Source organism: Eutrigla gurnardus, assembly GCF_963514095.1.
Source record: "Eutrigla gurnardus genome assembly, chromosome: 2".
Taxonomy (NCBI): domain Eukaryota; kingdom Metazoa; phylum Chordata; class Actinopteri; order Perciformes; family Triglidae; genus Eutrigla; species Eutrigla gurnardus.
In genome coordinates, this window is record NC_139916.1 from 27,483,566 (window position 1) to 27,511,486 (window position 27,921).

Consider the following 27,921-nt stretch of genomic DNA (forward strand, 5'->3'; position numbering starts at 1 on the left):
GGTAAATTAACCCAGGGTTTCCCAATCCAGCTATGAGCACAAGCACATAAAAGAGGCGGGTTTGCTGCATTTGGATCAGTCTACAGGCTGCATATTCAGTGTTTACCCTACCATTGTACAGGCCTGGCGGGGCCGCCAGGCCAAGGAGACCTGCCGCCTGGCCAAAAAAAAAAATCAATACGCCAAAAATAAGCTACCTATCAATTAATTCATAAATCAATAATCATTTACATTAGGAGCGCCACCGCGCAGGACAGTAGACTTGCTCCGCAAGATGCGCGGCCGCAACAACCCTCACCGCGCGCTCCCGCTACGTTCTTCTTCGTGTACTTTACACGCTTGATGTTGTTCTGATGCCGTTCCGCCTCGTTAAACCACCACGATGTCGCTTTCTACTTTGAAAACACGGAAAGTTGACACTGTATTTTGACAAGCTGTTGCACTCTTTAGACTCGTGGTGTGAGCGGAACCGGACCGGTACCGGAACCGGACCGGTGCATTTATAAGAAAAATGCGCTGTGTTTCTCCGTCCAAAATCCGCTTTCCTCGCGCTGCCTGCTCGCACAGATCCGCTCGTGCGCACATTCGCTGATGCAGGTCGAGTGTTTACTATAAATATACTGTATGCAGAGACGGCGCTCCTTCAAAACAACATCAAGCCATGCGTGTGTAGTATTAGGACGTGATGACGTATGTACAACCGGCTAACGGGCCAAAGCCCGTTTGGGCTGGAGCAGTGTGAATGCAAAGCCGCGGGGGACCCCCTGGGGCAATCGTGCTGAGGCACGCTACTGATCGCGCCCTTAGGCAGCCTATGTTAATAAAATAAGGATTGTTTTTGATAAGCTGTGGAACTCTGAGTTAACCTATTTCTACCTGAATTTCTATGAACTATCAGGCTGTTGAGTAAACCTATAACTTATATTATACTTGATAAAATAAGACAATATATGCACTCATGTCGTTGTAGTGTTTTACAGTATCTGTAGCTATTAATGTGATGCTCCTCATTTTCAAGCCATATTTTTCCGGCCCCTAATTTTGGATCATTTCCATCAACCGGCACCTTAATAAGTCACTCTCTCCTTGAATCCTTGAAAACCTTGAATACACTCTGGTTGAACAAAAATGTTGAATGCAAATATAATAATTGCAGAATTGCAGACTGCTTGCTGTGCCACCTGACTTAATCCAACTGCACCAATACACCATCCCACGCGTCTCGTCTGTATAGGGTTTTTTCGGCGGGTACCACCGGGCCTGAAAAAAATTCTAGGGGAAACACTGATATTTGTACGAGGAGCAAACCATAATATTACAGAAATACAAAGAAGTTAAACATATAATACAGGAAAAAAGCAACACAGTTGCAGCTGCCAAATGCAGGAAGGACAGCTTGCAAAAAATCACCAACTGTGTGAGAATGGTAAGTTGTAACAGTGCCAGAGTGCTCAGCGAGTGCCCGACCTGATTCTGTGACGCACAGTTCCTACGTCTGTGCACCGTTTTGTTTGGCGCCAGGGGAAACTGCTCCCCTTATAGTTTAATTTTTTTTTTTTTTATTATTTAGTCTTTTATTTATTTTTTTATTTTATTTATTTGTTTATTTCGGGCATGTCCGTTAAATCATCATCACACATCTTGTTCACACAGTAAAAATACACATGGCCGAAAGGGAAAGGGAAAGCGGGAGAAGCCGAGGCTTATCTAGTCCCGCCCCCATTACCCACAGGGGGGAAAAGAAAGAAAAATAAATAAAAAAAATAAAAAAATCAACATCATAGTCTTTTCTTGTCTTTTGCATTTTTCACTTGACATAACTTTTCCTTTTACTTGTGACATTTGACATAACATGTTACAGCAGTAGGTGGTACAGAGAGCTGAAGTCCAGTGCATACAGATTACGTGTCTCTGCACACGTGTCCGTATTAGTTCATCACGAGTGAACAGCAGTCTCATCATGTAACAAAGTCTGAAGGGGGTCCAATCGACAGAGAACAAAAAAGTCCAGTGTAGCTACTATTTGTTAGGATGGTGTGGGAGCCCTTTTTTTTATTTCTTTTTTTTTTTTTTATTAAACATCACTGTCCTCTGCAGCTTTCGCTGCCCTTAACTTCGCCATTTCCTCCCGGTTAGTGGCCACTTCAGCTCGCTTTTATCCTTTGTTACTCTTTTATCCATTTCATCTTATATTTTATCACACGCTTTTCTTTTTACTGGTCTATTTGGCACATTTGTTATCGGGCTTGCATATTTTAATGATCGGACATCTACCGAGAACCGTACTCTCCTCCTACTGTTGGGGAAGCCGAGGCCGTGACAACCATGCCTGCCATGCCCTGTGAAGACAGTGAGCTTTTAAAAAAGGCAAATACAAAGATATCAGACCTTAAGGAGGACATCCATCGGCTCTCTGACAAACTGCAGAAGAAGGACCCACTGCTGACTAGTTTCTCCTCCCATCTTCTTGTTCTGGAATCGTTCCTCCCTTTTTAGAGCTGATCCTCAACCTCCTCCATGCTGTCCAATCTGCACGTGCGTGACTGTTGACCTGTAGATCTGACTGTAACTACATTTGTGTATTCTATTGAATTAGCATGTTGTGGGTGACAGCTCAGTGGTAGAGTTGGCGCCTCGTCTACTGAGGATACTTCCTTCTATTATATACTTTATTTTTACTGATTAATTAAGCTGCTCTGTAAACGTATCCGTTTGAATACTGTTTCAAAGCCTTGTTTTAAAGAGCATAGAAATCATGTGGTCAAAAATGTAATCCCTTTTATTTACAAGCTCCTGCTTGATGGAAGCATATTCTGTTATATCTGTTATAACTCCTCCTCAGATCATGACCCCCCCCCCCCCCCCCAAATCAACCAGAAACAAATAAAAGTACAGCTGCTTTGAATTGATTTGCATGACGTCTTATTTTCTTGTTTGATTTCAGATTAATTATTCTGCTCTGATAAGTCAAAGTCAAATTTATTTATATAGCACAATATCATACACTGTTTTCATTCAAAGTGCTTTAAAATTAATTAAAATGCAGGGGGGATGGGGGGGGGGGGCGCTAGAGCGGGTTGGCTGGTATCCGCAAGATTGCTGGTTCGATCCCCGGCTCCTCCTAGCTGAGTGCCTGGTGTCCCTGAGCAAGACACCTCACCCTAAATGCTCCTGACGAGCTGGCTGTCACCCTGCGTGGTTGACTCCGCCGTCGGTGTGTGAATGAATGGGTGAATGTCAGTCATTCCTGTAAAGCGCTTTGGAGAAAAGCACTATATAAATGAGGCCATTTACCAGTTATTTATTTAACATTTAAAATGAAATAAATGTAAACAAAAATTAGATAAAATAAAACAATAATAATCATTTTAATAACAATAGTAATAAAACAATTACAATAGTAAAGCAGCTTAAACCTACAGAAACAAAATAAAAAGATTCATGTAAGAATAATAAATAATGCCATTATTATGCTTGCTTCGAGTTTAGGCCACAGTTAAAATCCCAGTCGGCAAGTCCGGCAGAAGGAGGGCACTTTGTCAGATTTTGAATGTTTACAACTCTCACGCTCCTCCCCCACGACCACCGAGCTCCTTCCCCTCGACTTCCTGCCCTTTGAAATCCCTTAGATCACGCCACCTTTGAAACGTTGGTCTGATGTTGACTCTGGTTTTATCACGGCCATCATCGCAATCTTTCTTTTTTTCCTTCTTTTCCACCGGTGTTTTCTTTTCCTTGGTTGTTTTGGACCTCTTCGTTTCGGTTTTTAACGAGGAATTGGAAGCTTGTTGCTTCTTCCCTTCGCCTCCCCTCTGTGATAGTGGAACGACCCGAGGGGGGAGGGGCTCTGTGTGTGCACGGACACAGCCCTGCGTGCTGATTGGACAGGATGATCCGGGCGCTGTTGATGTTTTGCAAAACAAACAACAGGCTCTACGTGCACGTAGAGGCGCGTTTTTTTTCTAAAACCGAATGATTTATGTTGTTCTATCGGAGCGTAGTGTCGGCTTCAGTGAAAATGATCAAAGAAATGTTGCCGACTGGGACTTTAATGACTGGGTTGTAGTACAGATGTTTCACCTCCTGGTGCCGCTGTTGGACATCATTGGGCCTGAGATGTTTCTGTCTTTTTCTGTCAGACCCAACAGCAGCTGTCCTTGGGCACAAAAACTCTCAGGAGAAGGTTACAGAAACGGAAGGGATGTGCATGTTTAGCTGTTTTGCAGTTTCACTGCAAGGTTGTTTTTTTAGAATAGTAATTTTAAAATGTGTGTGTTGGATAAGTATATGTATAACTGTGGTCGCGGGAATATGTAGCTATGTTGAAATATATAAATAAATATAGTTGTTGGATTGAACTTCAATAATACAGAAATAAATCATAAATAAGAAAGAGTGGTGAATGTGGAAGTGCTCACTTTAATGCGCGTCATGTCTGTGATATAAATGTCACACTGAGCAGGAAGAAATCCACACCGGTCCTCTCTGAAGCCTGAGACCAGCTCCTCTGGTGGGGCAACCTGAGACCTTCAAGCCGTCGCCTCCTTATTTTTTAATTTTTTAATTTTTATTTTGCATATAAACGAACAAACAATCAACATGAACACCTATAGAATGAGTACAAAAAATATCAGGGGGAGAGTAAAAGCATACATAAGGGGACTGGTAAACAACTCCAGTCGTGAAAGTGAAAAAAAAGAAAAGGTAGAGAGAAAAGTAAATACATAAAATATTCTGATGGTCCAATCTGAGATTACCTGAAGTCCGGTCTAATGGTAGAGACATATGTAATCCATTTTTTGCCAATTTTCAATAAATACCTCTTTTTGTGTTCTTGGATTAAAAGTAATTCTTTCCATTACAATGATGCTGTGCACAGTATCATCCATTCATCTACACCAGGTTGCCTTCCTCTTCAGCCATTTCTTCGTTATTGATTTCTTACAAGCCACAAGTAATATTCTCAGCAAATATATATCTTTGTTCCTCCACTCCAGTTCCTCTAGATCCACCAAATATAACAAATTGAAACAAGAAGTTATTTTTGTTGAAAACACAGTCTCTAGAATTTGGTGTACGCGCAACCAAAATGGGATCACAACGGGGCAACACCAGAATATATGATAGTGATTCGCCACTTTTCCTCCACAACATCTCCAACATTCTGTCTGATTGGAATATGATCTCTTTTGATATGGAGTGCAGAAATAGCGGATGACATTTTTCCATGTATATTCTCTCCAAAGTGGAGAATTTGTTGTTTTCCATTGTTGTTTAAAAATGTCCTTCCAGTTCTCCTGTGAGATTATGATGTTGCCTTCAGTTTCCCATCTTGATTTTACATTAGATATATTTTCTTTGTTCAGAGATTGAAGACTTGTGTATAATTTTGAAATGATCTTCTTATAAGGTTCACCGTCGCCTCCTTATTAATGCTTACATGAACGCAAATGTCCAAAGAATATTCTGAAGGCTGACATCAAAGGGTCAACACATGACCTCATCACAGTAGCACACGGAGACAATGACTCAGCTTTTCTTATCAACGGTGATTGATTGGCTACTCTGGTATCAGTGGTAATTGATCATGTCAATTACAACCGTGTGCACTTTGATCTGGTTTTAGCTGGTTAAACAGCGATTTGGTGAAATCAAGATAATGACTCCAGCTCAAACGAATGCTACACTAATGATGATCAACTTAAAAAGTTTAACCTTAAAGAATCAGCGTGTATGTTATATTTACAGATTACAGAGACTAGGGAATGCCATTTAAGCAAATATCACATAAATATAAATGTATCTATTCATATACACTTTGCACTCTTCATACATAACTTCAGGTCACTATATAGGGAAACGTGTGCTCTTTCATACAATGTCTCTGTGAAAGCAAACAGACCGACACATTGGCTACATGGAGCCATATTTCTACTACTTCAGCAGGAATTCAGCGTAGCTTCAGCTTTTGAGCATTCTGCATTCACACTGCAATTTCTTCTTAGATTGTTTTTCTAGTTGTGGTTTTGGTTAGCTCGGTTTCCTGAACACAATCACACAATAACGAACAAACCAATCGAGGCAGGCGGTAGACCAGCAACTCCCATGTTCTGCAAGATAAAATTACTGATGTTTGGTCAAAGGTGTCTCGTGGTGAGATCCGACATCGGAAACGTCTGTCAAACCCAACAAGGTAAACACCTTCACCACCCAGACATCCAGTGCTCATCATCATATCCCCAGTCATATCGTCCACCCATTCTACAATATGTGCCGAAAGAATTACAAAGGATTAACTTTGTATTTTTATATCTGAAATCTGCAACGTTTAGCAGCACAGAGCTAGAGAAGATCATGAACTAATCTTTCCAACCATCACATCAAATTCCTCCCAACGCCGTCTTTCATGTCTCATGTATGGAAATGCGATAATTATTCTGTTTCATCTCAACTTTAAAAGTTGATGGATGACTGGAGCTTTTAAGCCAGCTAGTATGTTTTGGACACTGAGGTTTTAAGTGGAGGGTATAGTAATAAACACCACTTGTCACCTGTGGTTCTGAAAGTGAAGCTAAAGCCAAGGTGCCCAAAACATTCTCTCTGTTGGTCACCAGGGGGCGACTGCTCTCTGGTTGTATAGATAGAAATGAGAAAATAACCCTCCTTCTCACTTGATTTATTATCTCAGTAAACATTGTTAACATGAGTTTATGGTCTCAATTTCTAGTTTACACATTATTTCTATCTCCGTAGATCACAGGTTGACCAGTGGTGTTATAATGTTAGCTAGCTATAATGTCTACATCAGCCATCCCCAATTAATTAATTGCATTTTAGTTGTTCCATGTGCTAATATTGTTTTGATTTATAATGGAGCGCATACAGAGCTGTGACGTAGGAGCTTGCGCAGCCAGAGAGAGGGAAAACTGTGTGTGTTGTACCTTTTTTGTGAACATTCAGTAAAAGACGGAGCGAACACACCGTTTTCTACCGTCGTTCAAATACAAACACGCGTAGAGACTCGTTCTTCCCGTCTAGAGTGGTTAAATGTTTAGAAATACTTACCGAACACATTAAGGGAACTTTAGCCACTATAAGCACGGCATCACTGCTGTCACAACCAATGCTTTAGCTACTAAGATGACTTCAACATTTAGCTGTAAAGTTGAACTTGAATTATGAAGCTAACTTTGTTAACAGCTTCACACCAGAACCCAGATGGATCCAGATCTAATAAGGTTGCTGCTCGGGATGACGCTCTCCTGCTTGTGTTCATCAGATCCAGCTGTCGCTGCTCAAGGTCCACTTCTTATATGCAGTCAATGGTCAAGGCTCTCTGGTTTTTATGCTTGTCCCTCACAATAACACACTCCATTGTTTCAGTGGTTAAACAGGTCAGTGACATTTAAGCTGCAGAGCGTCAGTGAAGGACAACAACTGGTAAGGTTGCGGGAACCGTTGCAGGTCCTGCTTCTGCATGCTGAATGCCAGACAATGTTCAGCCTGTCACATTCCAACTGTGCATCCTTTCAGGGCTGGGAACGTCTGAGCGGGAAAGAGTGCTCCATTGTTGGTGATTAATTACACAGATCACGGCTTGTCAACTCCAGCTAGTGAGACTAGTCAGAGCTCACGGTCAGAAGGCAGAGAACCTGATGCTAAGTATGACCCATAATACATCACAACCACCCTGCTTTACCAAATGTACTTAGAAATGACACAATCAGGGAATTAAGACATTTGGGGACTTCTAGAGAAGAACATACTGTTGCCCTTTGAATGGTTATGAGAAGAAGTGGACGTTGTCATGGGAACAGACGGACTCTAGGCTGCTAGCGTGATGCAGTTATTACATTAGTTTACGTTAACCTGCACTGTTGGTTCCTTCTGCCACAACATTTTATTTTTATCATAATGGAATCAATACGCAGGTAAAAACAAACCTTCAGTCCACCATTTTTTCCAATTCGTCCCAACAAAGCACTTGAACATGACATTGTCTGAGTTCCAACTTCACGAGTGGGATGCAGCACATGAAAGCAGCATAACTACCTATCAGATACGGGGAAGCCAATGAGATTTCAGGAGTGGGCACGGGTAAAGCGGTTGATTTTACACATCATTAAACATTAAAAATTAAAACATCAAGTTTAGTGACTGCCCTTTAACAGAGTGTTGTCAAGAAATCACATGAAAGGGGGCAAATGAGAACAATAATGATATATTGATATTATTAAGAGCAAAGTTGGCCCTATTGCAAAGAATCCAGGTCAATAGAGGCTGAGTGCCACCCCTTCCAGTGTCCCCCATTTGAACTGTACCAAGAATTACACACATGAGGGTTTGTTAGTTTAAAAGATGACTTTGTTGTCGTATTTATCCAGCAACGGTTTGTCAGCCGGGAAGAGAAAGAAGGCACACAGGGATCGGAGCTTAAGAGAGAGACGCCAGTCGTATACTTCAAAAGTTATACCACCAAATATGGCTTTGTTGAGGTGCGAAATTATCTTTTATATTGACGAACATATGTGCAATTGATGGCATATTTCAAATGGGATTAAAAAACAAAAAGATTTGTCTCCGTCTCTTTTCTGGAATAAGGTCCCATGAGATGGACTTCTTTGGAAATGGATGGAAATCTTTGAATTATGAATCTTTTATTATGACATTTTTTCATGAGACTTGTTGACAAGTGAATTATGAATCTTTGTTATTGAAAGCCTTCCCACGTCTTCTATGCATTTCTGTGCTCCTACAAAATGTCACGTTTCCACACAGATTTGAGGTATTTCCAACCTTTATTGAAACAGAGTCCTGATATGTACAAAGTTCAATTCAAGAAAACGGCTTTACAACCAAAGGCTAGCAGTTCTGTTAAGTTAAAGGGTCCGATCACCTGAACATGACGCGGCCCAGCTGTATATTATAGTTCCTGCCGGGAGAAGCGGAGGACTAAAAACACAATCGGCCTGAATTGTTCCACAGTGTATCCAGCGAGGCAGAGTTGCATAGAAGAGTGTTACACAAGTGACCCAGGTACATTATTCCAAAACAGGAGGCAGCAGACACCAAAAGGAATATTTTGAGGGTTTTCTTGAATATCATATTACACACATTCCTCTACATTAAAGTCAAATAAAAGCGATTATCAGAAATCAGATTAGAGAACTGCTGTGTGAGCGGATATCTGGAGCCGAGCGCTCCCTTTAGCTCGTCTCCAGTTCAAGATTATCGTTACTGCCCTGCAGAATCACACACGCTGCATGTCAGCCAAGCGGGGATCCGAGGTACGGGTTTCACAGACATTTTAAAGAAATGAACCAAAGTTTATCATGGCCTGTGTTGAGCTCGAGGGGTGTAAACATCTGGATCCATGAAAAAAAAAAAAATCCCCAAAATACATCAGCAAAAACAGAAAGAAGTGAACCAAACCAACCAAGAAACACAGCAATGACATTAAAGAAAAGAAAAAAACTGCCAGGTTGTCTAACTGAGGAATGTCTTTGTTGGAAAACCTAACTATGGCTCAGTACAAAAGATGTGCAGAAACGTGAGGTAGTACAATTAAAAAGAAACATGCTTCTTTTACATCAGTTCAGTTCAGCATATGACAGACTTCAGACCTTTGGTTTAACAGATACAACGTACACATATCCAGCTGTGGTTCACGTACAAATGTTTTAAAAGGCTTCTAAACTATTCACATTCCAGGTTTAATCTCAGACACGATTAAACCTCACAAAGGCCTGCGACTGATTACATCAAGGTGTGAATATTTCTCAGCGTGAGACAAATTGTTTTCATCACATAGTCGAACCTGTAGAGTTTTTGCTCCTTTCACATGAATGGCACCCATTCAAACTTTAAGTCTCCAGTTCCCTTTAAATGGTCATTTTACTCACCACAAATGGTCCACAGAAAAACAGCTACATTTAGTAAATACTGTCTCTAAATAATAAGCCTTATTCCAAATGACCGCGTGGGGAGTGTATTACGTGCATCATTCCTCATCCATAATTACACCCAAACTATTGAAGAAACTAAATCATCAAGACCATAAACCCTGAATAATGTACATGGAGCGCCAAATCAGAGAAAAACACAGCAGCTGATCTTGAGCCAATTTTTACCTGACTAGCAAATCCAAGGCACCGTAGGCATAAACAGTGAGATTAAGTGTCTGTTCAATCCAATTAAAAGGCTGGAAAAAAACGACTGAGTTTCTAGTCAAAGTAAAGTCACGTTGGAGATGAGACATACTCCTTATTGAAACATTCACTGCATCGTGTGTTTCTGCTTTTCTTTTAGACACAGTTCCTTTCCATGACAAGCTATTTTCACATTTTGAAAATTAAACACATTTTAATGACTAAAATGGGCAGGAAAACCCAAACTCTTTTACTACAATTCAGCTTAACTTTGCAGCATTTAAGCTTTTCCAAAAAAATACAACAAAAAAAACCCATAGAGGCATGTTTTACATTTCCAGGGTATAAACTCTGGGCTTTAGTTACTCTTTAACTCACTAGATTAACCAAAACAGTTCCAATTGAATTTACGGCAAATTGACTGCATATATTATTTTTATATCGATACCGCAATCTAAACCTACATACACCATCTCAATAACCCCTGTAGTGTACTTCCATGTAGACCAGAGACGATGAAAACCCAACAACAGAAGAAGGCCGGAGACCGACTACGTTTACATGCTCACTCATATTCCACTACTATTGCCTACAGGCCCTTTACTCAGCAGCCATGTTGACATGTAAAGGCAGGGTAAACAGGTGTAAATGATCAAGTTAACTACGGCCCCATTCCATTTAGTGTTTCTCAGTCATTCCAATGAGTTAGCACGTTAATACCAGGACCCTGGTCCAACTACATGGAACAGGGCCCTATTTAATGTGATTAATAACACCCGTTTACCCATCTCGACAGGACAAAATAGCTGCTGTGAAAAAAGGCCTACTGTTAATGGGAATATGCACGGCTGCATGGAAATGGGAATATTTGTAGAACATTTTTGTAAACAGCTTAGTGGGAATACTGTTTTTTTTCCAAATAAGGGCAAAAACAGGAATATTTGGCATGTAAATGTAGTCAATGTGTTCTGTCGGTATATTAAGCCGTCAAATCTCACCGGGGCAACACATGGCAACATTGTCTACTCGTCGTGACGACGGAAAAAATGCCATCGCGAGACAATTGAGTATGCGCAATACAATGCTAACAGTCAGCAGAGTAAAACATCCAACATAAGGCCGTGTTTCACTGAAGAAACTAAACTAATGCTGCACCATAGCTTCAACTGAGGTTGGCTCAGCAGTGTCACCCTCGTGTTTTGAATTTCTCCAGACCTTTGTCCTTGGCCTTATCGCTTAAAGATCCCACTAAGCAGCAGACGTAGTGTTTCTTGCTTTTTATTATTATTATTTGTATAATATTCAGAGCAAGACAAACATTTGCTATCAGAATTGGCAGACGACCTCACTGTAAACAAGTTGAAAAGAAAACTAAAATCCTGTTTCGGCATCCAAACTTCAGGAGCAACGCGTTTCCTTTACTTCTCCTGTATCTTCACAGTCTTCAGATTAAAACAGCGAGACCCTCGTTCACGTAGAAGCTCCGGTAGAATCACAAGTCTGCAGAGAAACGGAAGAAAAACAACATTAAAAGTGTATCAAAACAGGTGGATCAACGGTCAATGTGGTGTACTGGGAGGCTTATAGAGAGAACCAACCCTGTGACTGGAATCAGCACCGTGATCAGTGTGTGGATGAAGCATTAAGTTGTTACGTTTGACTCATAGTCTCTCTGTGATTCATAACGTTAGTACCTAACGTATAGTCGTGACTGGAAACCTCACATGGGCGGTTCTTCGCGCACGACGAGCGATCTAAACACGCTGTGTTTTCATTTAGGGGACCCCCGGAGGATTTCACCCAACAGCCAGCTGTTTCACACAGCCTAAAAACAATGTGTGTGTGTGTGTGTGTGTGTGTGTGTGTGTGTGTGTGTGTGTGTGTGTGTTTGTCTGCCAGCCTGATTTGAAACACTGAGTCGTACTGTGCAGCAGTGAGGGTGGGGGTTGCAGCAGCAGCAGCCTATAAACACAGATTTGCTGAGTCACTGCAGCAATGAAACACTATTGCAGCGTATCATCTGACTCTTACAAGCAATGCCCACTGCAGAGTGACACACACACCTGGAATTCTATCTTTGTGAGGACAATCATCGACATAGCATTCCCTGGCCTCTTATCCTAACCATCCAAACTAAACATCTAACTCCCACCCTCAATTATTACATGAACCTTGAAACCCAAGAGTGAACTCTCAAACAGGCCCGTTGATGAAGTGTTGACCAGCCAAAATGTCCCCATTATGAAGACATACATTTGCATTCCCTCTATTGGCCATCAGGGGGCGACTCCTCTCCAATTGCTTGGAAGACTATGAGAAAATAACCCTCCTTCTCACTTGATTTATTATCTCAGTAAACATTGTTAACATGAGTTTATGGTCTCAATTTCTAGTTTACACATGATTTCTATCTCCGTAGATCACAGGTTGACCAGTGGTGTTATAATGTTAGCTAGCTATACTGTCTACATCAGCCATCCCCAATTAGCGGCCTGCGGGCCAAATCCGGCCCGCAAGAGCAAAGTGTCCGGTCCGTGTGGACCCAGTGACACTATGCACTAACCTGCCATCAGGTCAAGTAAAGAGTTCGGTAAAGTTTGAAATATATTCACAGATTCAAACTTCCAGTATCAATAAATCTGAAGTGAAATGGTTTTTCAAACACAAATGATGCCTCTGTAGTGTGTGCAGGGACATTAACTCCACTGTTATACAATCTTTTTTTCCCTCTTGTCCATCACTTGCTGTAGTGCTGTTGTTTTTTGTTGTTGATCAAACTGGTCATATTTTGTTGATCAAAATATTCTGCAGGGGCATTCAAATAAATATCGTTGATATTGGACTTATTTTCTTTCAAATGTGCATTTTTATCTGTCCCTCAACACAGGCTATGACTACTACTATATCTGCTACTACAACTACCACTGGTAGTACTAATCATCACAATAATAATACTTCTAATAATAGCAGCAACAATAATAATAACAAAAAAAAACAGACAATTTGGCCCTCGATTTGGCAACCTGGACATAATTTGGCCCTCAGTGAAAACTAATTGGGGAACCCTGGTCTACATGCTACTTCTGCTAACACACTAATGTTGCAAGGATTGAGTAGGGGTGTTTAACATGATAAAACATAGTTAATTATGCCATTGCGTTTGATAATCAGTGGAGAAAACTAGTTTCCCATATCCTCTGCCTTAGTGAACCAAAACTAAAGTATGAGGACAACAGCAAAGCCATACGCAAGATGTGAAACTAGAGGTCAAATGTTGTGGAAATGCCACAAATCTCTGAAACCATTTAACCCAAAATCACCCACAAATGCTATCAGCAAGGACGTCGGAGTCCAATCGGACTGCACCGGGGACAATATTTACAGTCAAATTATCGCCAAATTCTCCACATGCCCAAAAAATAACTGAGGCGACGTTCATAAGCCAGGACATGTGATGACTTGTTAATATACTGGAACCACGCTACGTCTGTTCTCGTTGCACTGCTTGAATTATTGCCTCTGTCTGACCGCAGAGTGACACTGTTCCAGGTTAGATAGTTCCACCTTTGTACAATTTACAGCATTAGCTCTCTGAAAATCTCTTTAATTACCAAGACAAATTGGTATTGGAATGTCTCTAAATTAATGGATGTCAAATCAAATCGGGACATTGTAAAACAGAATCATATACAGTATATTCAGTAGACGTCCAGCCCTGCAGTTGTTTGAAGGGGGGGGGGGGGGGGGGGGGGGGGGGACTAGAGGCCGAATCAAACGTCCGGTTCTTAAAAATAAGACCAAGCCCTTTTTGCAACACCTGCTCAGAGTCAGATGGATGAGACAGGACCTTTTTCCCACCAACAATCAGTGAAGCAGATTACAGGGTTCTGAGCCCAATCAGGGACGAAGGCCCGCCCCTACTCTGCCTCTTATTGGCTCATACTGTGGTGTATAGCCTTAATGTTAGACGCACTGGTGCAGCCAAGGGATATTATTAGTTGCACTTCACACATTTTTGGTCACATGTGCAAATGTTTTGGTCCCACTCTGGAGGCCTGTCATAAATGATACATACATTTGCAAATGTCTGCACATTTGCAGGGTCACTGAATGACAAGGAATTAGAACTACTAGAAAGTTTCTTCAGTAAATATTTTCTTATTGAGGTGTTGAATTTTGACTCATCTACCACATGATTTAGACACCATCTGATGAAAAAAAAAATGCTCTTCAATTGCAAAATACAGAATTTGTGAAAATATAAAACGGAATCTGGACAAACGTTAACGGATTTCATTGGGCTATTAAAAGTTATATTTGCTCCTTTTTTTACTGATCTGATTCTAGACTCAAAACAGTGATTTGAGTTTTGTGATCGGTAGCACCCCTTCAAGAGTGTTTTTATGTTTTTAACTAACAAAGGAACAGCCCAAAGGCCACGCTACTCAGAATTAAACATCAATAAACAGCAACTGATTAATTCACTGCTGGCAACGTTTTGTCATGACAGGTGGAAGAGACGGTCAGCAGACTGACATGCAGAAAGCAGAGCAGGTCAGCTGGGGTGTTTGCAGCTCCCACCCCCACACTGCTCACATGACATGTACGCTACCCATCCCCCTCCAAGAGCAAGCCATGATGTAAGACGAACAAACAAAAGCAAACACTGCCATACAGCGTCTTTCACACATGCACGGAATAAAGAGATTCTGCTGGCTCAGTTAAGGGACAAGAAGCTCACCATCAAGTGAACCCTTATGTAGAAGAACAAAAGGAGCTGGTACATGAAAACACAGGCTGTGTGTGCTGATGGATCTGTGGCCCCGGGGCCAGGGGAGGTGGCTGGGCTTTGGTTGCATAAGACTCAGAACAGTCAGTGAAGTTAACAAACATGACTCTAAAAACAACCCCACCCTGGCTCTTTACCATCATTGTGCACATAAACATGGAACATGCTTCCACGCCTCACACGTCAATTGTCATTTTCTGCAAGAGCCATTAAAGAGGAATTATTATTTTATTCTTGTTCTCTTTCCTTTGGTGTGTTTATTAGGGCTGGGTATCGTGGCCAATTCCCTAAATCGATTCGATTTCGATTCATAAGGTCCTGAATCGATTCGATTCGATTGACTCTTACATAATGAAAATGGCTCAACTGTGTTACAAAATACACATGTACTTTATTTTTTGCTCTTCACCATAAACAACACAAGTGTCACAAGTTCTGCCGACTCTCTCTGCTGACTGCATTTTCGTTAGTATGTCGTCTTCCACACACGTATACATCATGGGGATAACTGTTTCAGTCAGATTTACCTTGCACCATAACGTAGTGTGGATCGAACACCTGAACGAGCTGCTTGAAGCCTTCGTTTTTCACTACCGAGTACGGGCGTCAATATTTGCAAACAAAAGTTGCGATGGCCTCTGTTATCTTTATGGCCCGCGGAGAATCGGCTGGTAATGTTAGTGATTCCCTCAGTTTCTTTTGCCCCGGGCGGCTTGTTGTCGGGAGCTAACGTTAGCGTAGCGTGATACCTTGTCAACTAGTTTCTGAGGTTTGTAGTATTTCTACAATAACTGACCTCCGCTTGGCAGATCTTGCAAACCACTTTGGTTTTATCCGGCTCTTTGTCCTTTGTTGTTTTACATCCGAAATGGTTCCAGACGTCAGACTTAAGTTGGGACGGCTTGCTGAGCGGAGTTTTACCTGCGTCAGCCATCTTGCACGCTTGTGCGCATGAATGAACGTCAACCGGACGTAAACGCGCCACTGCTGCATCACGCACGAGGGGTAAACTTCATGGGGAAAAATCCATCTCATGCCCTATGAATCGATATTGCAAAATTTAAATGAAATCGATCCAAAATCGATTTAATCAATTTTTTTACCCAGCCCTAGTGTTTATAGTTTTTGGTGCATGCAAAAGGTCTCTGTGTCCAAATGGAGTTATTCTCCCCCACAGAATAACGGCTTAAATTAATTTTAACACTAGTCCTCTGCAGTACAATTAAATTACAGGCCTGAGGAGAAAGATTCTGACATGAGCAGAGCATTTAAACGCATCACTCCTGCTGCAAAGCCATTAACCTCACATTGGTCCCTGAGAACCAAAAACCACTACAGGCTACACGTCACTGCACTTCAACGATCTAGTCGATTCAATTCACAGTCTATACAGGGCTCCAGAGTGCGACCATTTTGGTCGCAAATGCGAGCGCTTCGAAAATGAAGAGAGGCAGAAAGCCTAGCCCGGAGACTCTAATTAAAAAGTCCAAAAATATACCTTCAGACAGGACTGGTTGAAGCAATTTCCCTGGCTGATGTACGATGAAGAAAGGGACTCAATGCACTGCATTTATTGTCGGGAGTGCGGTCAGAATTTGGCCAGTAATAGTGCGTTTGTGGAGGAGTCAACAACATTTCGCATTGAGACGTTGAAAAAGCGCAATATGTCCAAAAAGCATACTACATGCCGTGATAAGTGTGTTAATAAAGCGGCCCCTCATCCAGCTGCATTTCAGCGTCAGGCTGTATCAATCAGGTCCGCTGAGGAATCTGAAATGATTATAAAATTCAACGTCGCATACAATATTGCAAAGGAGGAGTTGCCGTTCACTAAATTTAAGTCAGAAATTATTCTGATGAAAAAAAAACACTGACAGACTGAAGAACAAGACAGCTGAGGTTGGAAACGCCGCGTACACGTCCTTCATGATCGACGGCGACACAGACGTCTCTACGAAGGAGTGCGTTATTGTCTACTGCCGCATTTTGCATAAAGGGAGGCCGGTCAACATGTTAATTGGACATGTCGGGTGGAGCATGGACACGCACAGTGTTTGAAGGCCCACATTACAGCATGAGACATCATGAATAGGAAATTGTATAGTAGCCTATTCCTAATATTATTAAAAATGAAGTAAAAATATAAGTAGGCTAGGCTAAGATCACATAAACAGTTTTCCATTTGCAATCTATAGACTAGTGACCTGTATGATCTTTTTATTCTTGAGGAATTTATGCCACAAAGCAAGCATTTACTGCGTTTGGGCATCAGTGTGCAGATTGGCTGGAGAAAAGGGGTGCTCTGGGTGCTGATTGTGCTGCAGTTAACCTAGGCCATAAGGGGGTGTCATTATGTAAAAGGAGAGCGTTAAAAAGGGGACTTTTTGGCGTTAAAGGCAACGCGATGAAAAAGGTGGGTGCACCTTAATTTTGTGCTGGTGCACCTTAAAAAAAAAAGTTAGGCGTACCAGTGCAACCAATGCAAAAAGTTAGTCTGGAGCCCTGCTATATACTTGTTGATCTGTTAAATATGAAGATTTTTTGCCACGTTGCTGGTGTATGATTCATTACTTGAATGACAAATAAGTATATTTATATTCACGGATTTATTTGTTGGTAATTATAAAATCATATGGTTTCCCTGCATAAATAAGTGATAAATAAATCATATGCATTTTGAATCCTGTATTAAAATCAGGCTCTATTTTTCTCTTCACTACCACGACAGCGAGCTACGTGATATTTGGTGGTGATGTTTATGATTATACTGATAATGGAAATTGACTATGAAAATCATATATGGTATATTTGCTATCTGATGAGAACCTTTTAAGTGAAGGGGGAATGCCTTTAGTCACTGAAGTAGAAGTAACTGCCGTGCAGGCCAGCCAATACATACTTGATGGTAGTTTGATGTTCAGTTCCAGATGTACATACTTATTTAGGTATCCATATTCATTACTATCAGTTCGATGGCTTTGTCTTCTTCAATGGTTATTATCATATCAGAAATATTAAAAATCCCCCATCTGTCACCCTCTACTGTGATCCACATACATATGTTATTTCCACATTTAGGGCAGAAAAGGCAGCACATTAAACACAAATGAAGATTACGTACCTGTCAAACAATGTGGTTGAGGGTCATGCAGCACACATAACCTGGTCTACTCTGGCCTGCAGCTCAAAAGCATCGGGTCGGTCCTGAGGGTTGACGGCGAGCATGTCCTGCAGCAGCTTCCTCACTCCGTCAGACATGCACGACCTGCGTTTCTGCGGGATGTTCAGTACCATCTTTGGGTTCTCTAGCAGCGCCTCGCCCACCGGCACGATGTCCAATCCCTGTCTCACATATGTGCCTAGTAGCTCCCGCTTAGACTCGGCATCTATGAACGTAATCCTCTCCACCATGGCCCAGATGATGATGCCGAGGGCGAATATGTCAGCCTTGGCTGTGTAGTGGCCCTCCCACACCTCAGGAGCCATGAAGAAGTCTGAGCCACACGCAGATGACAACCAAAACTTGTTAAGGTTTTTATTCTTATCTTCTTTGCTCTCGTTGGGGTTTCCTAAACCAGCGCAAACTTTGCTCAGGCCAAAGTCGGCCACCTTGAGAACTGGAATGCCCGACTTCTCTGAGATGAGGATGTTGTCAGGTTTCAGGTCTCTGTGAACGATGTTGTTTTTGTGCAGGAAGGCAACGGCGCTGGTCAGCTGGAGCATGAAGCTGTTGTTGGTCCGTGGGTCAGGCTGCCGGGACAGGATGAACTGGTTGAGGTCGCCGCCCTCGCAGAACTCCATGACAAACCAGAGGTAACAGGGCTCCTCTGGAGGACCAAGCACTCGCTCACCTGCAACGGATGGACATCAGTCAATCACACGGCGATGCAACCATACATGCGACTCCAAATAGCTGCATGCGCACAGAAAAACATGATCAATTATTAACCTGAGAAGATACAGCTGGGCAACTATGGATTATGCTTTATTAGACTAAGCCAACTTCCTGCAATTGTATATGAATAATTGTTGCCATTTTCTAAAATGGTTGCCAATTGGCAACAACTGGCATCGGTGACTACCACTTTTAAAACATACGAAAAATAGTATAATATAAAGACTTAATATTTGTTGCATTAGTGATACTTAAATATTACCATTACAGTCAAACAAGAGAAGCTGCATGTTTGTTTACTAACCCGCCAACATGACAAACAAATGTGCAAATTGATACATCTGACAAAAGAACAAGATGAACTTGTACTTCAAACAAAAAAGGAACTTTGTGACACCTTGGGCGATGAAGTATCCTGCGATCTTTGAGCAGGAAGGAAAATTATCCTAAGTCCTGGGTTTCAATTCCCCAACAGGAAGTGAATATGCACACCTACTGTGGGTGTTTCCAGGCAAATGGCCAATCTCTTTGGAGCTGTCCTACCTCACTTTATCAGGGTTTTTGGAGCATTTAACTGATTTTTTTTAGATTTGCACTGACTGACTGTTATAAATAACATTATAAACAACCTACTGTGAGCCAATTAAACTGATGTGTATGCATCATTCAGCCCAATACTCAATACAGGCCATTGATTGATTTGCACAGTTAACTTACATACAGACCGGGTGCTACAGTTATAAAGGAGGCGATAGTTGAGATAAACCACGTTTCCACACCATTACCAAACGGTGGTTTATATAGAGAGCTTTATACATTTAAAAAGGCACAAAACATGCTCTATATTAGCACAGAGGAATCTACACAGCACACGAAGACAGGATTTAGAAAATGGAGAAATATTTGTTGGTGTGGTGGGTTTGGTAAAAGTACAATGGGCGTCAAAGTAATGGGTCGATACAGCCAACTCAGCAGACTCCATTTTAGTGAGCGTGAGCCTCGAGAGCTCCTTCGAAATCGACCCATCCCCCCCAGCGAGCCTGCGTCATGGCGACCAAAACAATACCTGCTCGGGGTTATTAGTCCAAACTACATTCACATATCTGGCGATTTAACGTTACGTGGGACATATCGCATGACCACCCGGCCTATTGTCACAGCATAACACTAGTTTCTGGAGTATTATGGGCTGGATATTAATTCGGCATTGATTTAAACCAACTCAGCTAGCGTACGAGGGCTAAAGAGCCTCACCTTTGAGTGAAGTCTCTACCAGACGCAGGTACTGTTTGGACCGTTTATTCCCATGGCTCATTTTCTGTGCCATGCCGTTCCTCTGTAGCACGCACTCTTCCAGCTGCACCACATTCTGGTGCCGCTTCTCCATACTCGCCAGCGCCCAGAACTCCTGTAAGGCGAGCTCAACGTTTTCCGGCGCGTCGCATCGCAGTTTCTTCACGGCAACTTTAGCACCGGACCTCCGGGCCACCGCTTCGTACACCACGCCGTACGTCCCTCTCCCCACCTCCCGCAGCAGGCTGTAGCGGGGCGCCATAACCCGGCGCTCCAAACTGTCCTGCTTGAAGAGGCCGATGTCCTCCTCCATGTCATGGCCGTCTTCCGTGTTGCCAACGCTCAGACTCCGGAGCACACCGGACTCGTCAGCTTTAGCTCCTGTGTGTTGTTTGCAGCAGGCTCGCGCGCTCCTCGTGCGTCTCCGCCAGTTGTCGCCACCAACTGTATCCATACGTCCCCTCGAATCCTTCACGACTCAAACATTAAACAGAAAAACATCCACATGATGTCGACAAGAACCTCACAATCCATTGCTCAGCTTTCAGCAGCAAACGGAATGGTAACCGGCTCGAGCAGGGGGAGGGGGGCGGTACGGAGGGAACGGCGAGTGAAGCCCGCCGTGATTAAACCACGTTTCCGATCAGGACCTTCAAAATAAAATCAGAAATGATAAATGCGTGTCTTTCTGTTTGTTTTGTGGTTGTATAGATCTTGTATGTTTGTTTTGCAGAGGACACAAAGTCTCTTAATGTGATATTTTTGTATTATTAGTATCGTAATACATCCATTATCCAGTATGACGAAGTCTTGGCCCTCTGATACTCAAGCACTTCCGCCTGGTTTGTGTTCGTAGATATGCGAATCTTTGTAAACGTTATCTTCACCAAATAAATGGAACTTTCCAATTTTGTAACGTTGCTTGTCAATTTAGATGTAATAACGATTGGGCGTTCGTTCAAACATTGTGATATAATGCGATAAACACTTCATTATCGTCAAAAACGTATGCGTCGTTTGGGTCTGTTCTACAAAACTTTATTTATAATAAACGACCCCAACTGTTTTTGACGGATGGTTTCTTCCCCCAAGTCTGGTCCAGCATGGTACTTCACGTGCGCGCGATCCCAGCTAGGGCACGTGTACCGAAGCACGAATCGAGCAGAGGAGATGACGTTGTACATCGTAGGATACGTCACAAACGAAGCAGGTTCATAGCAAAACAAAGCAGATTCAATGATTTACAATATATATACAATATACCTTGGGATTACCATTATAAAAAATCAGACAGATAGGTGCTCTGAAAATTTGAATATGATTATTGATAAGACGAGGAAAAAGCTAAACCAATGGCTTCAAAGGGATTTATCTCTAAAAGGTCGAATACTGCTAACAGAAGGATCGTCTCGTCTTACTTATGCAGCTATGCCCTTGTCTGTCGAAAAACAAATCTGTAGTGCCATTGATAAGTTATTATTTAATTTTATTTGGAAAAACAAGACGCATTATGTGAAAAAATCAGTTATTATGAACACTTATGAGTCTGGTGGTCTAAATGTTCTTGACTTTACTACCCTCAACAATACCTTTAAAATTAACTGGATAAAGCAGTTCTTACATAATCCTACATCCACTTAGAATTTTATACCCACATTTATTTTTTCTACCATTGGAGGCCTTGAATATGTGCTATTATGTGATTATAAAATAGAAAAACTTCCCCTAATTCTATCCAACTTTCATAAGCAAATGCTGTTGGCATGGTCTTTAATCTATATGCACAACTTCTCTCCACATAGATGCTTTATTTGGAACAATCAACACATCAAATATAAAAATAAATCTCTATTTCTTAATTCATGGTTTGATAATAACTTTATTTTAGTTACCCAACTACTCAATGATAATGGAAATGTATTAAATTACACTGAATTCCTTTCAACGTATTCCTGTGACCCCAAGGGACTTTACAATTGTAATGGATGCTGTTCCTTCTGGTATCCTAACTCTATTAAGAGGTGCTGGTAAACCAGTTTGTCCTCCTTTAGATCCCATATTAACACCAGTAGGGCATATGTGTTTTTCTGTTAAAACTAAAAAAAGGAATTATCTAAAAAGACAAACTGATATTACCACGACTCCATCTGTTGTTCAGTACTGGTCTAATATTGTTCATGGACTGAACTGGATCCAAATATGGAACCTTCCATACAAATACCTAATTACAAATAAAGTGAGAGAAGTGTCTTACAAACTAATTCATAGATATTACCCTGCCAAACATTATTTGTTAAAATTTAAGAAAGATTTATGTGTGAATTGTTCTCTGTGTGAGTCTGAGCCTGATACTGAACTGTAACTCTACTGCCACCTACTGGAAAGAAGTAATGCGTTACATCACATTGAAGGTTGACTCAGATTTTTCTTTAGATTGGAACAATGTACTTTTTGGTGTCCACGATGTCAAAAGTAAGAAACAGAAAGAACTGTATGTCATAAACTTGATAATAATATTAGGGAAATATCACATACACAAAGCTAAATGTAGTCACTCTAAACCCTGTTTCTGGCATTCCAAAGGGAAACGGAACAGTACATGCAAAGTATCTGTGACTCGAATAATAAGAAAGCTATGAAAACATATGATTTGTGCTCTTTATTCTCTCTATTTATTTAATAGCCTACCCCCTGGCTGTTTTTCAATTGTTTGTTTGAAGGTAAATTAATAATAACCGCCTTTGTATTGATTATATTTATGTCAATAAAGATTTATTGAAAAAAAAAACAAAAAAAAAACAAAGCAAGACATAGTGTAAAATGTAGTTGTATTTATTGAGTTTAAAAGTATCGTGACTTTTATGGAGGACTTAAAGTGCCATAATTAAATAATTAAATACACCACTAAAGAAATAATTAGATGTGTCATTGATTAATTAAATGTGTCATCAATTCATTAAAATACCAATTCATTTTATCTGAAAAAAAAAAACCACACACATAATTATTTCACTCTTTAATTAAGTATGTCATGGTCCTGTGTTGCAGTGCTTCATGTATTTATTTTATCTGTCAAACAAGCAATCATCTTTGTAAGTCAAGGGGAGGGCACAAAGAAATTGGTAATACACTTGGGATGGCTAGGGCTTTTTAAAAAGTGAAATATAACATTCAGCTCCACCCAACTCTGATAAACACCCATGCATACCTTCTTCAGTTCAGATTGTCTCTGTTTTGATTTTTCATTTGTGGTTTGTGTATAATCTGGATGTTTTCTCGTCTTTCTGTCAGGAGAGCAGTATGAGCTTCTTTGTGACTCTCCAGTCAAACTTCCAACACGTGATGCTGTATGAAAACCCTGAGCTGCAGCAAAAGCCCGGAGCCACATTCCTCACCAACAGCTGTCCTCTGCTGCTGAACACAAGCTGAAGGAGGCAGCAGAGGCTGATCCAGGTGACATCTCTTTATTCATTCAAAATGATCAATTTCTGGATCATGCTGTATGCAAACCAACCAACTGACCTGTTTTCCTGTCCGTAGAATGTAAACTTGGACTAGAGGACTTCCTGGTGCTGGAGTTGCTCAGGTGGTTCAAACAGGACTTCTTCTCCTGGGTCGACTGTCTGCCCTGCAGCCGCTGCAAAGGCCCGACCCAGAATTCCAGCTCCCTCAGTCCCAGCACCGATGACATCCGATGGGGAGCCCAGCGAGTGGAGAACCACTACTGTCAGAGCTGCCAGCTCTCCACCAGATTTCCTAGGTCTGTGCGTGTGTTTTTGTAACATTTTGGTTGTTCTTACCACCCAAATCAAGGAGTTTATGAGCAGTTTTCCTTCAAGTTAACTAGGATTAAGTTGCTGAAAGAGATAGGCAAGTTTAACGTCACAGAAAACTTCACTCATCAAGGAGAAGCTAGTAAATGCTATCAGCATTGTTTATTATTATGCTCACATAAAGTTTTGGTACTTGTGTTGAATAGATGCTAACAACTAACATTGGCAAGCTAAATTAAGTTTTCAGTATGGAGAGGTGGGTTAGGGTGGGGGCAAGGCCAGTGGCTTTGGTCTGTTAATGAGTCTGATGGTCTGAGGATAAAAGCTAGACATTCTGTCCTGTACCTCCTGCCAGATGGCATACATGTGGGAACCCCTGTGTTGGGAGTGCGTGGAGTCTTTGTTAATACTGCAGGCTCTGCTATGGTATCTGTGGTGGTAGATGCCCTGCAGAGATGATAGAGGCACCCTGATGATCTTCTCAGCAGTCTTTACCACTCTCTGCAGGCTTCGCGGCCCATAATGGTGCACTAAACACAAAAAACAGCTGAGGCTGATGGGAATGCCAATAGTCTTGCATGTACTGTATTTAGTCATATGCCAAAGTATTCAGGGAAAAAAATAAAAACTTGACCAGAAGATGTGGTAGATTAAAGTTCACCCAGGTCAATTAGGATTCATCCTTTGGAGACCATGAATATCTGGAAGTTTTTGTGGAAGAGGCAAAGAAACATCAAGCATAATATACCTTATTTTTACAAGCTAACTAGTAGTCACCTTAATGAGTAAACTGATTTGTAAAACTGGTGGAGTGCTATTTAAACACACACACACAGACACACACACACACGCACACACACACACACACACACACACACACACACACACACACACACACACACACACACACACACACACACACACAAAAGAACACTTTAGATTCCATTAGAATATGTAAAATAGGCCTCATTTGCATTTTTAAATAAGTTGTAGTCATTGTTTGATTAAATCATGCTGTTGAGAACCACGCTGAGACACAAGAGTGGGTGTTAATGGTCGGAGAAGGCACCTTCTGTTTTTTCACAGAAGAGTCAAAACAAGCACTTAGATGCTGCAGTTCGTTTGATGTTATTGTGAACATGACTGAGATGAGGAAATAAGACCTACACTGGTGTAAAATAATAAGGGCTTGTAGGAAATGAGAAAAAACTCTGCTCATACTACGAGCCACCTCTTTTAGATCCTGGAACAATTTGCAGCAGATGAGCAGATTGTATTTCTTTCTTCAGGTTTACATTGCTTGAACAGAAGGCTCCTCGATGGGAAGAATTAGCTGGAAGTTTGACTTTGCGCCGGCTGGAATGAAGTTAAAGTCCGTCTCAATCATGGCCAGTAGCCAGACCTTCCACTCTGGGAAAGTCTTCTGGAGCTTGCAGGCAGGCCAGATTACTACAGAGTTCTCTGGAGGTATGAATGTGTAATAGATATTCTGATTAAAATACAACGTGTGACATGATCCCTTCATAATAATTTCCTGTCCTGCGTTTGAACCATCAGATGGGAAGATGCAGTCGTTTTCAGAGTCTGTCTGTCAAAGGTCACCAAGGGGAGTGCCGACGTTCGCCCGGCTGCCACCAGCCGGAAGTGAGGTGGTGTTGCTGACTCTTAATGACTTCCAGTTCATTATAACAGGGTCTAACGGTGGGGCACAAGGGGATGAAAAAGAACCAGATTTTTTATTTATTTATTTATTTTTATCCCAGCTATTCGACGGAGGACGGCTCTGCCCTGTCTCCACATTTCACTGAGAGTTCACAGGGGGCGACAAGGGGGGGGGGGGGGAATCAACAATGTGGTCGTGTGTGGAGAGTTTAAAGGCTGGCGTTTGGCGTCGTTTGTATGAATGACTAACTAAAAATGTAGATGTTATGTTGATGGTGGGGTCAATGTCTCAACAGCAGCAGTGACGACAGTTCCCACCCAAGCTCAAGCTCCCGATTACGTTAAGGAGAACCTTCCCAAAATACTAAATGATAGAATGGGAGAAACACGATAACTTGATAGAGGAAATTCAAAAAGAAGATCCCTCTCCTAGGATGACTGTGGATGGTAAAATGGTCAGGGCGCGCGGCCTGTGGTATTTGCATATCATGAATATTCAGTGTCTCAGAATTCCTCCATGAGGAGAGAGCAGTGGATGTCCTTAGAGCCCAATTTCAGAGTTTTTTTTTACTTTTTATTTGGGGAAACAATGTTAAACAAAATATTAGGCATTGCAGATTATTTTTATATACTTAAAAACATGCCTGGAGGGGGTCTTTAAACTAGACCCACCATACAGGTGCTAAAAAAAGAAGCAGCTCTGTGAGATTAATAAGTGACCTGGAAAAAGCAAGATAGATGGATCTCACTAATAAAAAGAGTATAAAGATACAACACTGGATATGTGTATTATATTGTTGCCATTGCATACCGGTTTGTATTTTTACTGGTTAAAACAATATTTACATCTAATATTTATATCTAAATATTAAATAATAATAAATAATATATAATATAAAAGAAAGCAATAAAAACCAACACTTTTAGAACATCAAAGTAAAGTGACATGCGGAGTGATGCAGACTTCTTTGACTTTTGACCAAATGTGGTGAAACATGTCCAAAGGATGCTGTATCATTGTAGAGATTGTGCCATTATATAACTAGATAACTAGCTTTGGAAGGAACAGCAGGTTTTATCCTAACACGAAACAAACATTTGTAATGTTGATATTTGCTGTTGTATATTGTGATATTTATTGGATAATAATTGGAGAAAATTAGTTCCATTTGAAGACAGTTTTATAATGTGTTTGTTGTCTCCAGTTACAATGCCTCAGTAAGAAGAAGGTAAAGTAGTTAGAAGAGTTGGAAATGTGCGAATGGGTTAAATTTGTATAAATAACACTAGACATTTTAATAATGCCAATAGTTTTATTCGCTGTATTTTCCCAAGGCCAAACATACTTAACATGCTTGCACAATGACCTCATGTTTCTTTTCCTTGAGAGATAAGCAACTTTAAATGCTTACTTACATCTGTTTACTCCCAATACACTGATCTATCATCATCACTTACTCGACAGCGTTTCATGTGATATAATCTGCTTGTTACAACACGGTGATAATAAACAGCTGAAAAGTACAAGTATTAGAAATCATTCTAGGAGTGGATATTGGTTTTTTAGCACCCTTCGATAGCTCAGTTGTTAGAGCGGAGGCCTGTATTTAGCTAAGAAGATATCCTTAGGTCACTTCAAATCCGCCTCGAAAGGATTCTCTTTTAAGTGAGGGACTCATTCATAGTCAGAGATGCATCAAGCAATTCCATTTAATTTGTCATGACTTATTCAGGTGAGTCATTTAACACAAGTTATTACATGCAAATTCACATGCAATTGCATCAACATCCGTTCAAGTTACTAATTGAAACTCAGCTTTGAGATCTTTGTTCCTGTTGCATACTTTGCCAAGCCCCAAGACACTTAACATGCTTGCACAGTGACTCCACGTTCCTTTTCCTTGAGTGTGAAGCATCTTTAAATGCCCTCGAGGTTGATCTTTGTGTGCCTATGTTTGGACGTGTGCTTTTCTGTATTCAAATGGGTGCTAAAGGTGTCTTTACTGAAACACATTGCTGTTTTCACTGAGTAGCACCAGCTCATACAGGCTGATAAGAGCTAGTCTTTAACTTAAAATAGGATGCCTCTGTCATCACTGTATAATGTTTTTTACATTGTAAATATTGTGCTTGTCATGTGGCTGTCATGTTTTACTGCACTCATTTTGACAGCTGGGTTTCAAGGTTAGATCTGAACTATTTCTGTTAACAGACACCTATCTGATCGATTTTGGGCAACATAAGCAGCGAGGGACTGAAAAGAACATGTACCAGATATTAGGTCAGTAACGCTGTCCTTGGTTCATTATTCCTGCAAGTGTTCTTCTAAGCAAGGCGTGACAGAAGCTTAGAAGCTAAACT

At 41.2% G+C, this 27,921-nt stretch overlaps 1 protein-coding gene across 1 annotated transcript; it reads right to left on the bottom strand.

The window, feature by feature from the left end:
• Positions 1–9,078: 9,078 nt before the first annotated feature.
• LOC311024575 (serine/threonine-protein kinase 35-like) lies at positions 9,079–20,692 on the bottom strand. The gene is made up of 3 exons (XM_084027038.1): positions 20,087–20,692; positions 18,059–18,788; positions 9,079–11,648 (listed from the first exon to the last, which is right to left on the bottom strand). The coding sequence occupies exons 1-2, from the start codon at positions 20,577–20,579 to the stop codon at positions 18,082–18,084; spliced, it is 1,200 nt and encodes a 399-aa protein (XP_083883164.1). The 5' UTR covers positions 20,580–20,692; the 3' UTR covers positions 9,079–11,648; positions 18,059–18,081.
• Positions 20,693–27,921: the final 7,229 nt, after the last annotated feature.

What these genes read in the sequence shown, in the direction of transcription:
- LOC311024575 (XM_084027038.1), bottom strand. Translation starts at nt 20,579, where the DNA reads ATGGATACAGTTGGTGGCGACAACTGGCGGAGACGCACGAGGAGCGCG. An exon ending in GGTAGAGACTTCACTCAAAG is followed by an intron (nt 18,789 to 20,086) that starts GTGAGGCTCTTT and finishes CATCCGTTGCAG; the next exon opens with GTGAGCGAGTGCTTGGTCCT.